This window comes from Phyllopteryx taeniolatus, chromosome 13, assembly GCF_024500385.1.
Source record: "Phyllopteryx taeniolatus isolate TA_2022b chromosome 13, UOR_Ptae_1.2, whole genome shotgun sequence".
In the NCBI taxonomy this organism is placed as follows: Eukaryota; Metazoa; Chordata; class Actinopteri; order Syngnathiformes; family Syngnathidae; genus Phyllopteryx; species Phyllopteryx taeniolatus.
In genome coordinates this window covers 15303485-15315905 of record NC_084514.1, presented here as the reverse complement: position 1 = coordinate 15315905, position 12421 = coordinate 15303485, and the positions used below count along the sequence as shown (strand labels likewise).

The window sequence follows — 12421 nt, the reverse complement described above, 5'->3', positions numbered from 1 at the left end:
AATGTGCCCTGCAATTGGCTGGCAACCACTTCCGGGTGTACCCCGCCTCTCGCCCGAAGATAGCTGGGATAGGCTCCGGCACGCCCGCGACCCTTGTGAGGAGAAGCGGTACAGAAAATGGACAGATGGATGGATAGTCAAAATCCACCTTTCTTGTGTTCAATGAGGTCAAGGTTGGCCAGTGCCAACACTGGGCTTGTCCCCCAAATGAATTAAGTGAGCGAAGTGAAATGAGGCAGCCATTATGCTTCCGGATACATGCTTAGTATTTGTTACATCAAAGTAGATTCATCCTGTAAGAAAGCAGTCTACTTCGCCCAAGGCTCAGGAATATGGTAAAGGTGGAATTTTTTATTATTTTTTACTTTACTAATTCCCAAGGCAACATTTTATTCACTGCCTGTTACAAGCCCATGCATTACACCACAAATAATACATTAGACATCATTATCTGTTTATTTATGCTTAAAGCTTTTTTTTATGTTCATTAAATGTTTGGTATTTGAATTCCAACACACATGAATTATTACTGTCGCTATAACCTGGTGACGTACGCATTTTAACGAGATTGCTGCCATGGCAACTAACCTGGTGTCACCTGTTTTTGGAAACGGGTTCTATGATTGTCACGCCATGGTGTTGGTATTATGTGGGGTATTTCCTCACTAATAGCCCATTTTCAAATGAAACAACCGTTGCCTTTTTTTGTTCCTTTCTTGGGAGCAGCCTCCATTGTTTGTCTTTTTGTTTTCTTTCTTTCTTTTATTTTTTTGGGGTGTGAATCTTCTCGGCCCAAATCCGATTCCGTGCTGTTCCGAGCACGCCCTCTTTTGTCCCATCCAAGTCACTTTCGTTTGTCCAGAATCGAAACCTCACGCGAGTGTATAAATAAAGCCGACCCAGGCGACGTTGCAGCAGGTCTCTCCGGGTAAGGACACGACACGATGGGACTGTGTGAGTAGCTTCGCCCTCGTTCATCGTCACGGGAACTGATACGAAATGACGATGGACTTAACCGTCTGAGCGTTGTTGTGTTTTGCGTTTCAGTGACGTGCATTGCGGTTGCTGCGGGCGCAGGTAAGACGTTTAAGAAATGAGCTTTTTGACTGGCACAAGTAGTTGCGGGTTTTGGCTTGACTAATGCGCTTCACTTGACTTTGGGTGCAGCTGGTTCGGTGGCTCTGGCTCCGGTCGCCTTGGCCCTCGGCTTCACTTCTGCGGGAATTGCAGCGGGCTCCACCGCCGCGAGCATGATGTCAGCCGCGGCCGTCGCCAACGGAGGAGGGGTGGCGGCAGGGAGCCTGGTGGCCGTCTTGCAGTCTGTGGGTAAGGCGCAGCAATCGCAACGGCCGATGCAACGATACTTTGAAAAGACAGCGTTCTATTTTATTATTATTATTTTAAGAACGTCCAGTGCAACGAAGAGATGTGAAAATGCTTGAAAAGAGTGTTGGCAACTTCTTCTATTTGTACGCAGCGTACAAGCTCAATGTTGCTTCACCATCTTCGCTTAGCCACTATCTGACTTGAGTCAGAGTCCAACTGGGTCCCATTAACCTTTCTTTGACATATTCAGGACCTAATAATCCATTCAATGATTTGCAGACAAGTAAAATAACTTGAAAGTCTACGCTATAGCTGACTGGGAGCCAGTGCAGACGCTTTAGAATTGGACTAATATGCTCTGATCTCTTTGTTGTGATCATAACCCGAGCTGCAGCTTTCCGATTGAGGTGTTTACTGAAAGCAATCCTCTTTTCTTGACTGTCAAAGCAATTACCTTAGTTTTGTTGTGGTTTAATTGAGGGATATTTTTGGTCCATCCAGTTCTTTATTTGTTTTAGACAGTGACACAATGTGATAACCAGTCGGCCACCGTGCCGGCTCACATTTTTTGCTCTAGAAGATGTTTTAGTCACAGGGGTGTGTGTGTGTGTGTGTTTGACACAACTTCAGAGCATAATTCAAGTTTGGACAATTTATAAGGAAGACATAAAATCATCCATGCATCCATTTTTGTGTTCTATGACAAGGCAAGGCAAATTTATTTATATAGCGCATTTCATACACAATGTAACTCAATGTGCTTTACATGAGTAAAAGCATTTTAAAAACAAAGACCAAATGACATTTTAAAAAAAAAAACATTACTACTTGTTGTCCTGGACAAGGACACTCTTGTAAAGGAGATTTTTTATTTCAATAAGCCTTTCCTTATTTAAAAAAATGTAAATAAAATAAGAATTTTTTTTTTATATCAAATCAGTTTTCCTATTGAAATACCATTACAGTGTTAGCCCACATACTCTCTGATTCACGTACGTATTTGCATGTTTTTGAGGGGGAACCTATCCTCTATTATTTGCTGAAAACTCCTCTATTCACTGTTTTCATGGTCAGGCCAAAAGTACTTTCTTTCTTTTTGTCAGGTGCCACCTCTGTAGCTGGTGCAGGAGGAACTGTGGCAGGAATCATCGCTGCACTTGTCTGAGGCCAAAACATTTTGCTGAATGGATACTATCTCATATTATGTCAATGATATCATAAGAATATGTATCTTCCTAAGTCAATAAAACCTCAGTGTTGACAGCAGTTCATTTGCTATTTTAATTATTTTCTTTAGGGTCATAGGGAAGTGGAGTTTATCCCAGCTGCTTTAGGCGGGTAGGCTGGATACGCCCTGGACTGTTCACCTGTCAATCACAGGATAAACAACCTTTCACACATATGGAGCGAATACATCCATCCATCCATTTTCTGAGCCGCTTCTCCTCACTAGGGTCGCGGGCGTGCTGGAGCCTATCCCAGCTGTCATCGGGCAGGAGGCGGGGTACACCCTGAACTGGTTGCCAGCCAATCGCAGGGCACATAGAAACCAACAACCATTCGCACTCACAGTCATGCCTACGGGCAATTTAGAGTCTCCAATTAATGCATGTTTTTGGGATGTGGGAGGAAACCGGAGTGCCCGGAGAAAACCCACGCAGGCACGGGGAGAACATGCAAACTCCACACAGGCGGGGCCAGGGATTGAACCCGGAGTACAGCCTGAACTGGTCGCCAGCCAATCGCAGTGCACATAAAAACAAACAACCAGTCGCAATCACATTCACACCTCCGGGCAATTTAGAGTCTTCAATCCAACTACCACGCGTGTTTTTGGGATGCGGGAGGAAACCCACACAGGCACAGGGAGAACATGCAAACTCCAGACAGGCGAGGCTGGATTTGAACCCGGGTCCTCAGAACTGTGAGGCAGATGTGCTAACCGGTCGCCCACCGTTCCACCACCCGAGTTCCATATCATGTGTAAATGTGTGTGTTGGTCTGACAATTATACTAATCCTCATCCTTGAACAACGCTAGTGCTAATGACTCTAAATTGCCCGGAGGTGTGAATGTGATTGCGACTGGTTGTTTGTTTTTATGTGCACTGCGATTGGCTGGCGACCAGTTCAGGCTGTACTCCGCCTCTCGCCCGAAGATAGCCGGGATAGGCTTCAACACGCCCGCGACCCAAGTGAGGATAAACGGTACAGAAAATGGATGGATGGATGGATGGCACTTAGGCCACCTCTGCAGTTGACAACTCAGAAAAAGACTCATGCACTCTGTCACTTCTCAACCCAAACCCGAGAACGCCATCACCATCGCCGTGTCATCGCGGGTGCTCTTCAACATGGAGCGGGAGCAGCAGATCTACGAGCGACAAGGCATGGAGGAGTATCTCAAGTACCAGCTGGAGCATGAAAGCGAGCCTTTCAGTCCTGGCCCTGGCTTCTCCTTTGTCAAGGTCAGGGAAAGCCCCAGTCGAGTACAATGCAGCAAAATGACTGGTGACTGTTTGTCAGGTCAAACACAGACTGATGTGTTTAGGGTGGGAATCACAAAGTAAGTCATAGGTTACTTGAAAGCCTACCACACAAACTTGTACCTTTCTGCTGATTCTGCCAAGGTGCGAGAAGCTCTGGAAGAAGGTCAGTGCAAGTAGCATTTTACTTGCATCCTCTAATACACACATTTGAATAGCCAGTGACAATAGAAGTGTGTGTGTGTGTGTCAGGGATTGCAGCGGCCACCATGTTCACCCCAGAGAAGATGACGGAAGTGTCGGAGACTCAGCTTCGCGTCGCCTTTGACGGCGACGCTGTCCTCTTCTCAGACGAGTCGGAACGCATTTTCAAGGCCCACGGACTGGACAAGTTCTTTGAGCACGAAAAGGCTCATGAGAACAAGCCTCTGGACCATGTACAGTATACACACAGTGAATGTTGATGGGTAACAGGTTCTTAAGTACAAATAGAAGTCATAGTTGCAGGTTGAGTGCAAATAACATAGCACCACTTTAACTAAATGCTATTTATAGCCATTTACTGGAGAAGGAAGGAACTTCTTTGGTTTCTCAAAATGGGGGCCACACATTTCCATATACAACAGTAAAACCATAATATAATTCCTCCTACCCAATCAGAGAAGAAAGGTCACGATAATTATGAAAATGTTATACTAACTCTTTGTGCTGCTACGTCAATCCAATCTACCCAGGGCCTTCAGAATCAGTAGTGCTGACCGATGTAACTTAAAACTATATTAGTAATTAGATTGCTTCTCTCAATAAATAGATTTCACATTCTCCTCACAAGGCACACAATATTGTCAGCATTCTGAAATGCTCCAGTTGATGGAGGTGGCACAATTGCATGTTGTTATACTGTTTTTGTACACACTACTCACAAAGTTATTTGAAATTTCAGGATGAGTCGAAAGTGCACTTTAAATTTTACAAGAGAACTTGATTTGACTTTATCTAAGCTTTTGAATGCAGTTCTGGTGCAGTTGAGGTTGACCTGAAATTTCACCCGAATGCCCGCTATCTCTAACTTGTTGTGTGCAACGTATTATTGATGGTTTCTAGAACTGTGACGTGATAATTATGGTATTAAGATCAGAATCAGAATCAGAATCATCTTTATTTGCCAAGTATGTCCAAAAAAACACAAGGAATTTGTCTCCGGTAGTTGGAACCGATCTAGTACGACAACAGACAGTCAATTGACAGAGAACACTTTGGAGACAGAAAGACATTGACAAAAAAAAAAAAAAAAAAAAACACTCACTGAGCAGTAAAGGGTTGCTAGTTATCTGGTAATGCCGGTACATTTTTTTTTTTTGACAATTTTTTTTTGAGTCCTCTAGCACTTAGAGCAGTTCGAATGACTAATATTGCAATAGTCCGGTGCAATGAACATTGTGCAAAGGGCGCCGAGACTTCAAGGAGTGTATGCGGTTTAAAGTGACGAGTAGTGCGATAATCTGGGACAATGTTGGTTGTGGAAATGTTGCAGATACTGCTCAATCAGTGTGCAAGTGGGGCAGATGCTACTCTGGCATGAGTGGCCAGTATTGGTCAACAACAAATAGTGCAGCGTGGCGAGACAACTATAGTGAGTGCACGAGTAATGTATAATTGGCCCCACAGAAATGTGACGAACTCAAGTCAAAAAATTGCCAGCATGTTGTAATGGAATTGTAGGTTAGGTGTTTAAGAAGTTGATCGCAAGAGGGAAGAAGCTGTTGGAATGTCTGCTAGTTCTCGTTTGCATTGATGTGTAGCGCCTACCTGAGGGAAGGAGCTGGAAGAGCTGGTGACCGGGATGTGGAGGGTCCGAGAGGATTTTACACGCTCTTGTCTTAGTTCTGGCAGCGTGCAAGTCCTCAATGGTGGGTAGGGGGTTACCGACAATCCTTTCCGCAGTTTTGATTGTCCGTTGCAGTCGGAGTTTGTCCTTTTTTGTAGCAGCACCAAACCAGACTGTGATGGAAGAACACAGGACTGATTCGATGACCGCTGTGTAGAACTGTCTCAGCAGGTCTCACTTCAGGTCCTGAGAGATTGTAATTCCCAGGAACTTGAAGGTCTCGACGGTTGACACAAGGCAGCTGGACAACGTGAGGGGCAGCTGTGGTGAAGGATGCCTCCTGAAGTCCAAGATCATCTCTACAGTCTTGAGCGTGTTCAGCTCCAGGTTGTGTCGGCCGCACCACAGCTCCAGCCGCTCCGCTTCCTGTCGATATGCAGACTCGTCACCGTCCTTGATGAGGCCGATGACAGTGGTGTCATCTGCAAACTTCAGGAGTTTGACAATCGGGTGCGCTGAGGTGCAGTCGTTCGTGTAGAGAGAAGAGCAGCGGAGAGAGGACACAACCTTTGGGGCACCCCAGTGCTGATGCTGCGTGTGGATGAGGTAGCCTGCCCCAGCCTGACCTGCTGTGTCCTGCCCTTCAGAAAGCTGTAAATCCACTGGCAGATGCCAGGTGAGACGCTGAGCTGGAGAAGCTTGGATGAAAGGAGTTCAGGGATGATGGTGTTGAACGCTGAGCTGAAGTCCACGAACAGGATCCTCGCGTAGGTCCCTGCACTGTCGAGGTGTTCTAGAATGAAGTGCAGTCCCATGTTGACTGCAGCATCCGCAGACCTGTTCGCTTGGTAGGCAAACTGCAGGGGGTCCAGCAGGGGACCTGTGACACTCTTAAGGTGGTCCAGCACGAGACGTTCAGCAGGGGACCTGTGACACTCTTGAGGTGGTCCAGCACGAGACGTTCAAAGGACTTCATGACCAGAGATGTCAAACCGACAGGCCTGTGGTCATTTAGACCCGAGATTGCAGGTTTCTTGGGGACTGGAATGATGGTGGAGCGTTTGAAACAGGATGGTACTTCGCACAGTTCCAGAGATCTATTGAAGATCTGTGTGAAGACTGGAGCGAGCTGGTCCCCGCAGACTTTGAGGCAGGATGGGGACACATGGTCTGGGCCTGCCGCTTTGTTAATCTTTTGTTGTTTGAAGATGGGCGGCACGGTGGCCGACTGGTTAGAGCGTCAGCCTCACAGTTCTGTGTGGAGTTTGCATGTTCTCCCCGTGCCTGCGTGGGTTTTCTCCGGGCACTCCGGTTTCCTCCCACATCCCAAAAACATGCATTAATTGGAGACTCTAAATTGCCCGTAGGCATGACTGTGAGTGTGAATGGTTGTTAGTTTCTATGTGCCCTGCGATTGGCTGGCAACCAGTTCAGGGTGTACCCCGCCTTCTGCCCGATGACAGCTGGGATAGGCTCCAGCACGCCCGCGACCCTAGTGAGGAGAAGCGGCTCAGAAAATGGATGGATGGATGGATGTTTGAAGATGCGTCTCACATCCTGTCCATGGTTGGTTAACGCAGAGGTCAGAGGTGTGATTGTGGTCGGGGGTGCGGCCGGATGGGTGTGTGGTGTGAAACTGTCTTTTTCAAATCTGCAGTAGAAGGTATTCAAGATAGATGGAATAAATCTGAAAAAGTCCCTCCTGAAGACCCAAGTACCAAAATGATTACACTGTCCTCTTCCATCTTGCTGCAGGGCCCACTGAAAGGCTTCCTGGAGGCTTTGGGAAAACTACAAAGGAAGTTTTTTGACAAAGGCCTGCGCATGGACTGCCCTATCCGCACATACCTGGTGACCGCTCGCAGTGCCGCCAGTTCCGGTACCAGAGCCTTAAAAACTCTACGGTCGTGGGGCCTGGAGATCGACGAGGCTCTCTTCTTAGCAGGGGCGCCCAAGGGACCCATGCTGGAGAAGATCAGGCCGCACATTTTTTTTGACGACCAGATGTTTCACGTGGAAGGGGCGGCCGAGCTTGGCACGGTGGCCTGTCACGTTCCCTATGGCGTTGCGCAGAGAGCTGCAAAGAAATGACTTCTTGAACACTTTGATGGAGAAACACTTGGAAGGAAACTGCTTCGGCATGATGGTGGATCTGCTCCAGAATGTAAAAGTTATTTCAGAAAATCTATGCTAATGTGGATTCAAATCATTGCACATGAAAAAATTGGATTTAATGTCAGACTCTATAACATTTGTTTTGCTTAAACTTAATGTAAATTTGCTAAATGTCATTGTCATTTTGCGGATTTTTATTTTGATCTTGCATGTTAGTGGCATGTTGTTCATGTGGTTGATTGTATTTTACCATTACCAATTTGGTATGTTGTGAAATAAAATAAAATTAAAAAAACATGAATATATAGTTGTCTCATTAAAATGGAACACATTTTGTATATTATTATCAACACCTCATTTCTGCTCATTGTCTCTCCTCATCGTTTTGACCTTTACCTGCCTTTCATCAGCAAAATGAAACATGCTAAACTGCCACAGACTATAATGACAGCAATCATGAACTTGATCTTTTTTCAGTAAAATCATCTGGTAGGAAAAAGACAAAATTTGTTCAAGACGTTTTTGTTTGCAGTACTCAAAACAGGTTTTAAAAGCTTTGTTCCCTCACCACATGGGCAGACCAAGCAAACGTTTCTAGTAAAACAAGGAAGGACAATCGTGCAGTTAGTAGTAAATAGTCTTGGGGGGCAGAAATTCCAATTCCAACAGTCCAATTATGATTATGATCATCATTATTAAATGTTAATGACTATTGTATAATAAGTGTACGTTTTCAATACAGTATTATGTAGTTGTGAATTATCTATGAAAACAAATGTTTCACTCAACTGAGTCATTTATGGCGACAGACACCAACTGACTCCTACTGGGTTAGCATTTTCCATTATTTACTGCTGGTTCCTATGGTGTCCACAAAGACAGGACACCTCCCGTCACAAACAATGAGTCACAGCTGGGATAAACTCCACTTCCCTTTGACCCTAAATAAAATAATTAAAATAGCAAATGAACTGCTGTCAATACTGAGGTTTTATTGACTTAGGAAGATACATATTCTTATGATATCATAAGTGACAGACGCTTGTTGCATGATTGGATGACTGATGTGTCAAAGTAGGGCAAGGTCACAATACCTTCAACGTTCTTATATATATATTCTTTTTTTGGGGTGTGAATCTTCTCGGCCCAAATCCGATTCCGTGCTGTTCCGAGCACGCCCTCTTTTGTCCCACCCAAGTCACTTTCGTTTGTCCAGAATCGAAACCTCACGCGAGTGTATAAATAAAGCCGACCCAGGCGACGTTGCAGCAGGTCTCTCCGGGTAAGGACACGACACGATGGGACTGTGTGAGTAGCTTCGCCCTCGTTCATCGTCACGGGAACTGATACGAAATGACGATGGACTTAACCGTCTGAGCGTTGTTGTGTTTTGCGTTTCAGTGACGTGCATTGCGGTTGCTGCGGGCGCAAGTAAGACGTTTAAGAAATGAGCTTTTTGACTGGCACAAGTAGTTGCGGGTTTTGGCTTGACTAATGCGCTTCACTTGACTTTGGGTCCAGCTGGTTCGGTGGCTCTGGCTCCGGTCGCCTTGGGGGCCATCGGCTTCACTTCTGCGGGAATTGCAGTGAGCTCGTACGCCGCGAGCATGATGTCAGCCGCGGCCGTCGCCAACGGAGGAGGGGTGGCGGCAGGGAGCCTGGTGGCCATCTTGCAGTCTGTGGGTAAGGCGCAGCAATCGCAACGGCCGATGCAACGATACTTTGAAAAGACAGCGTTCTATTTTATTATTATTATTTTAAGAACGTCCAGTGCAACGAAGAGATGTGAAAATGCTTCAAAAGAGTGTTGGCAACTTCTTCTATTTGTACGCAGCGTACAAGCTCAATGTTGCTTCACCATCTTCGCTTAGCCACTATCTGACTTGAGTCAGAGTCCAACTGGGTCCCATTAACCTTTCTTTGACATATTCAGGACCTAATAATCCATTCAATGATTTGCAGACAAGTAAAATAACTTGAAAGTCTACGCTATAGCTGACTGGGAGCCAGTGCAGACGCTTTAGAATTGGACTAATATGCTCTGATCTCTTTGTTGTGATCATAACCCGAGCTGCAGCTTTCCGATTGAGGTGTTTACCGAAAGCAATCCTCTTTTCTTGACTGTCAAAGCAATTACCTTAGTTTTGTTGTGGTTTAATTGAGGGATATTTAAAAATATCTCTGTTATATTTGATAGGTTAGTGGGTCATCAAAAGGGGTGGGGGAGCTCTTTTCGGGCTGGTTAAAGAGCTTTTTGGTATTTTGAATAATATTGGGAATCACTTTTACTCCAGCTCCAATTACATTTTGTTACAGGACAACTATAATTTACACAATAAATGCATGTTTCTGTATTTTGTGCATGGATTAGTTTCGCGGGGAGGACAAAAAAAAAGTCCTCAAATTTATTGTTTTAAAATATGTATTGCAATGCAGTCAAGTGGTCATACACAGCTCGAGGTGCCTTTACAAAGATAATAATGCACAGCTCTGATTTAGCCTGTCAGAGAGTTACTAATGTAACAATACAGTGGTACCTTGACTTGGAAATTGAATTCTCAATTAACTCATTCATATGGTGAGCTGCCTTTTTATTCATTTCTGTTGTTTGTATGTTTTTTGTGTTCTATGACTAGGCAAGGCAAATTTATTTATATAGCGCATTTCATACACAATGTAACTCAATGTGCTTTACATGAGTAAAAGCATTGAAAAAACAAAGACCAAATGACATTTAAAAAAAAAAAAAAAAAAAAACATTACTACTTGTTGTCCTGGACAAGGACACTCTTGTAAAGGAGATTTTTTTATTTCAATAAGGCTTTTCTTATTTAAAAAATCTGGAATAAAATAAAAAAATGTTTTTATATCAAATCAGTTTTCCTATTGAAATACCATTACAGTGTTAGCCCACATACTCTCTGATTCACGTACATATTTGCATGTTTTTGAGGGGGACCCTATCCTCTATTATTTGCTGCAAACTCCTCTATTCACTGTTCTCATGGTCAGGCCAAAAGTACTTTCTTTCTTTCAAAGCGCTTTTCATTTATTTTTACATTGTAGACAAAAAAAACACATATGTTCCTGGCGCTTGTTTCACTTGGTAATGTTCGTCTCGCCCTCTAAATAGAATGGGTTTCAAGAAGTATTTTTTTCTTTTGCGAGGCCCCTTTCACTTCACAGTCACAGGCTCACGTGGCTCGGTCGACGTCAGTGTTGACCCCGCACATAAAGATTTGTAAATATTGGTCCTAATTGTTTTCGGAGTAGGACCACAGGATAATTGCTTCGAGACATCCAATGATCGTGCCAGCAAAAGTCTTAAACTTATGCCCCATCATTGGTATGTGTGTACCCACACTTTAGAAACACATTTCCACTGCAACCTACAAAGGGGCAATAGTAATTACATTGTCAATTAATCACATCCACACTTTTTAAGTATTAATACTTTTAAAGACTTTGCAGCTGCACCCCGTCAAAGAAAATGAGAAACAAAGTTGATAAATGCATTCCCCCCCCCCCCCGGTTTTGTTGTAGGTATGGCTGGTTTGTCAGGTCCCGCCTCTGCAGCTGTGGCCGGTGCAGGAGGAACTGTGGCAGGAATCATCGCTGCACTTGTCTGAGGCCAAAACGTTTTGCTGAATGGATACTATCTCATATTATGTCAATGATATAAGAATATGTATCTTCCTAAGTCAATAAAACCTCAGTATTGACAGCAGTTCATTTGCTATTTTAATTATTTTATTTAGGGTCAAAGGGAAGTGGAGTTTATCCCAGCTGCTTTAGGCGGGATACGCCCTGGACTGTTCACCTGTCAATCACAGGATAAACAACCTTTCACACAGATGGAGCGAATACAATGAAAATGAATTATACTGTAATGTCAAACAAGCATAGTACAATTCACATGAATCCTTCTCTGAGCAAATATAAAGCAGGCACATTCATCATCCTCAGTATCTACCTGTATTTTCAAAGCTCAAAGCAAAATGTCAAGAGGCTGTCATATAATTGCCACGACAAGTATGATGAAGAGACTCAAGGGCTCCTTTCCTTTTTTAGTTTTATGGAATTGCTTCATTTTTATGTTCATTGCCTGGCTGTGACTCATTGTTTGTGACGGGAGGTGTCCTGTCTTTGTGGACACCATGGGAACCAGCAGTAAATAATGGAAAATGCTAACCCAGTAGGAGTCAGTTGGTGTCTGTCGCCATAAATGACTCAGTTGAGTGAAACATTTGTTTTCATAGATAATTCACAACTACATAATACTGTATTGAAAACGTACACTTATTATACAATAGTCATTAACATTTAATAATGATGATCATAATCATAATTGGACTGTTGGAATTGGAATTTCTGCCCCCCAAGACTATTTACTACTAACTGCACGATTGTCCTTCCTTGTTTTACTAGAAACGTTTGCTTGGTCTGCCCATGTGGTGAGGGAACAAAGCTTTTAAAACCTGTTTTGAGTACTGCAAACAAAAACGTCTTGAACAAATTTTGTCTTTTTCCTACCAGATGATTTTACTGAAAAAAGATCAAGTTCATGATTGCTGTCATTATAGTCTGTGGCAGTTTAGCATGTTTCATTTTGCTGATGAAAGGCAGGTAAAGGTCAAAACGATGAGGGGAGACAATGAGCAGAAATG

General features: G+C 43.9%; 3 protein-coding genes and 1 pseudogene across 3 annotated transcripts in view; 3 read left to right on the top strand and 1 right to left on the bottom strand.

Annotated features, from left to right (window-relative positions):
* Positions 1-8936, bottom strand: part of LOC133487523 (cytosolic 5'-nucleotidase 1A-like) — a 17001-nt gene extending 8065 nt beyond the window's left edge. Inside the window, exon 1 of the mRNA XM_061794220.1 lies at positions 8849-8936. The gene's annotated coding sequence lies outside the window, so the exon portion shown is untranslated. The remainder of the gene's footprint in view (positions 1-8848) is intronic.
* On the top strand, positions 762-2592 carry LOC133487530 (interferon alpha-inducible protein 27-like protein 2A). Its single transcript, XM_061794233.1, has 4 exons — positions 762-954; positions 1048-1077; positions 1168-1326; positions 2430-2592. The coding sequence occupies exons 1-4, from the start codon at positions 945-947 to the stop codon at positions 2489-2491; spliced, it is 261 nt and encodes an 86-aa protein (XP_061650217.1). The 5' UTR covers positions 762-944; the 3' UTR covers positions 2492-2592.
* Positions 3467-8055, top strand: LOC133487520 (cytosolic 5'-nucleotidase 1A-like; annotated as a pseudogene).
* Positions 8932-11481, top strand: LOC133487528 (interferon alpha-inducible protein 27-like protein 2A). The gene is made up of 4 exons (XM_061794230.1): positions 8932-9062; positions 9156-9185; positions 9276-9437; positions 11298-11481. Exons 1-4 carry the CDS (start codon positions 9053-9055, stop codon positions 11381-11383), a joined length of 288 nt encoding a protein of 95 aa, XP_061650214.1. The 5' UTR covers positions 8932-9052; the 3' UTR covers positions 11384-11481.
* The last annotated feature ends 940 nt before the right edge of the window (positions 11482-12421 follow it).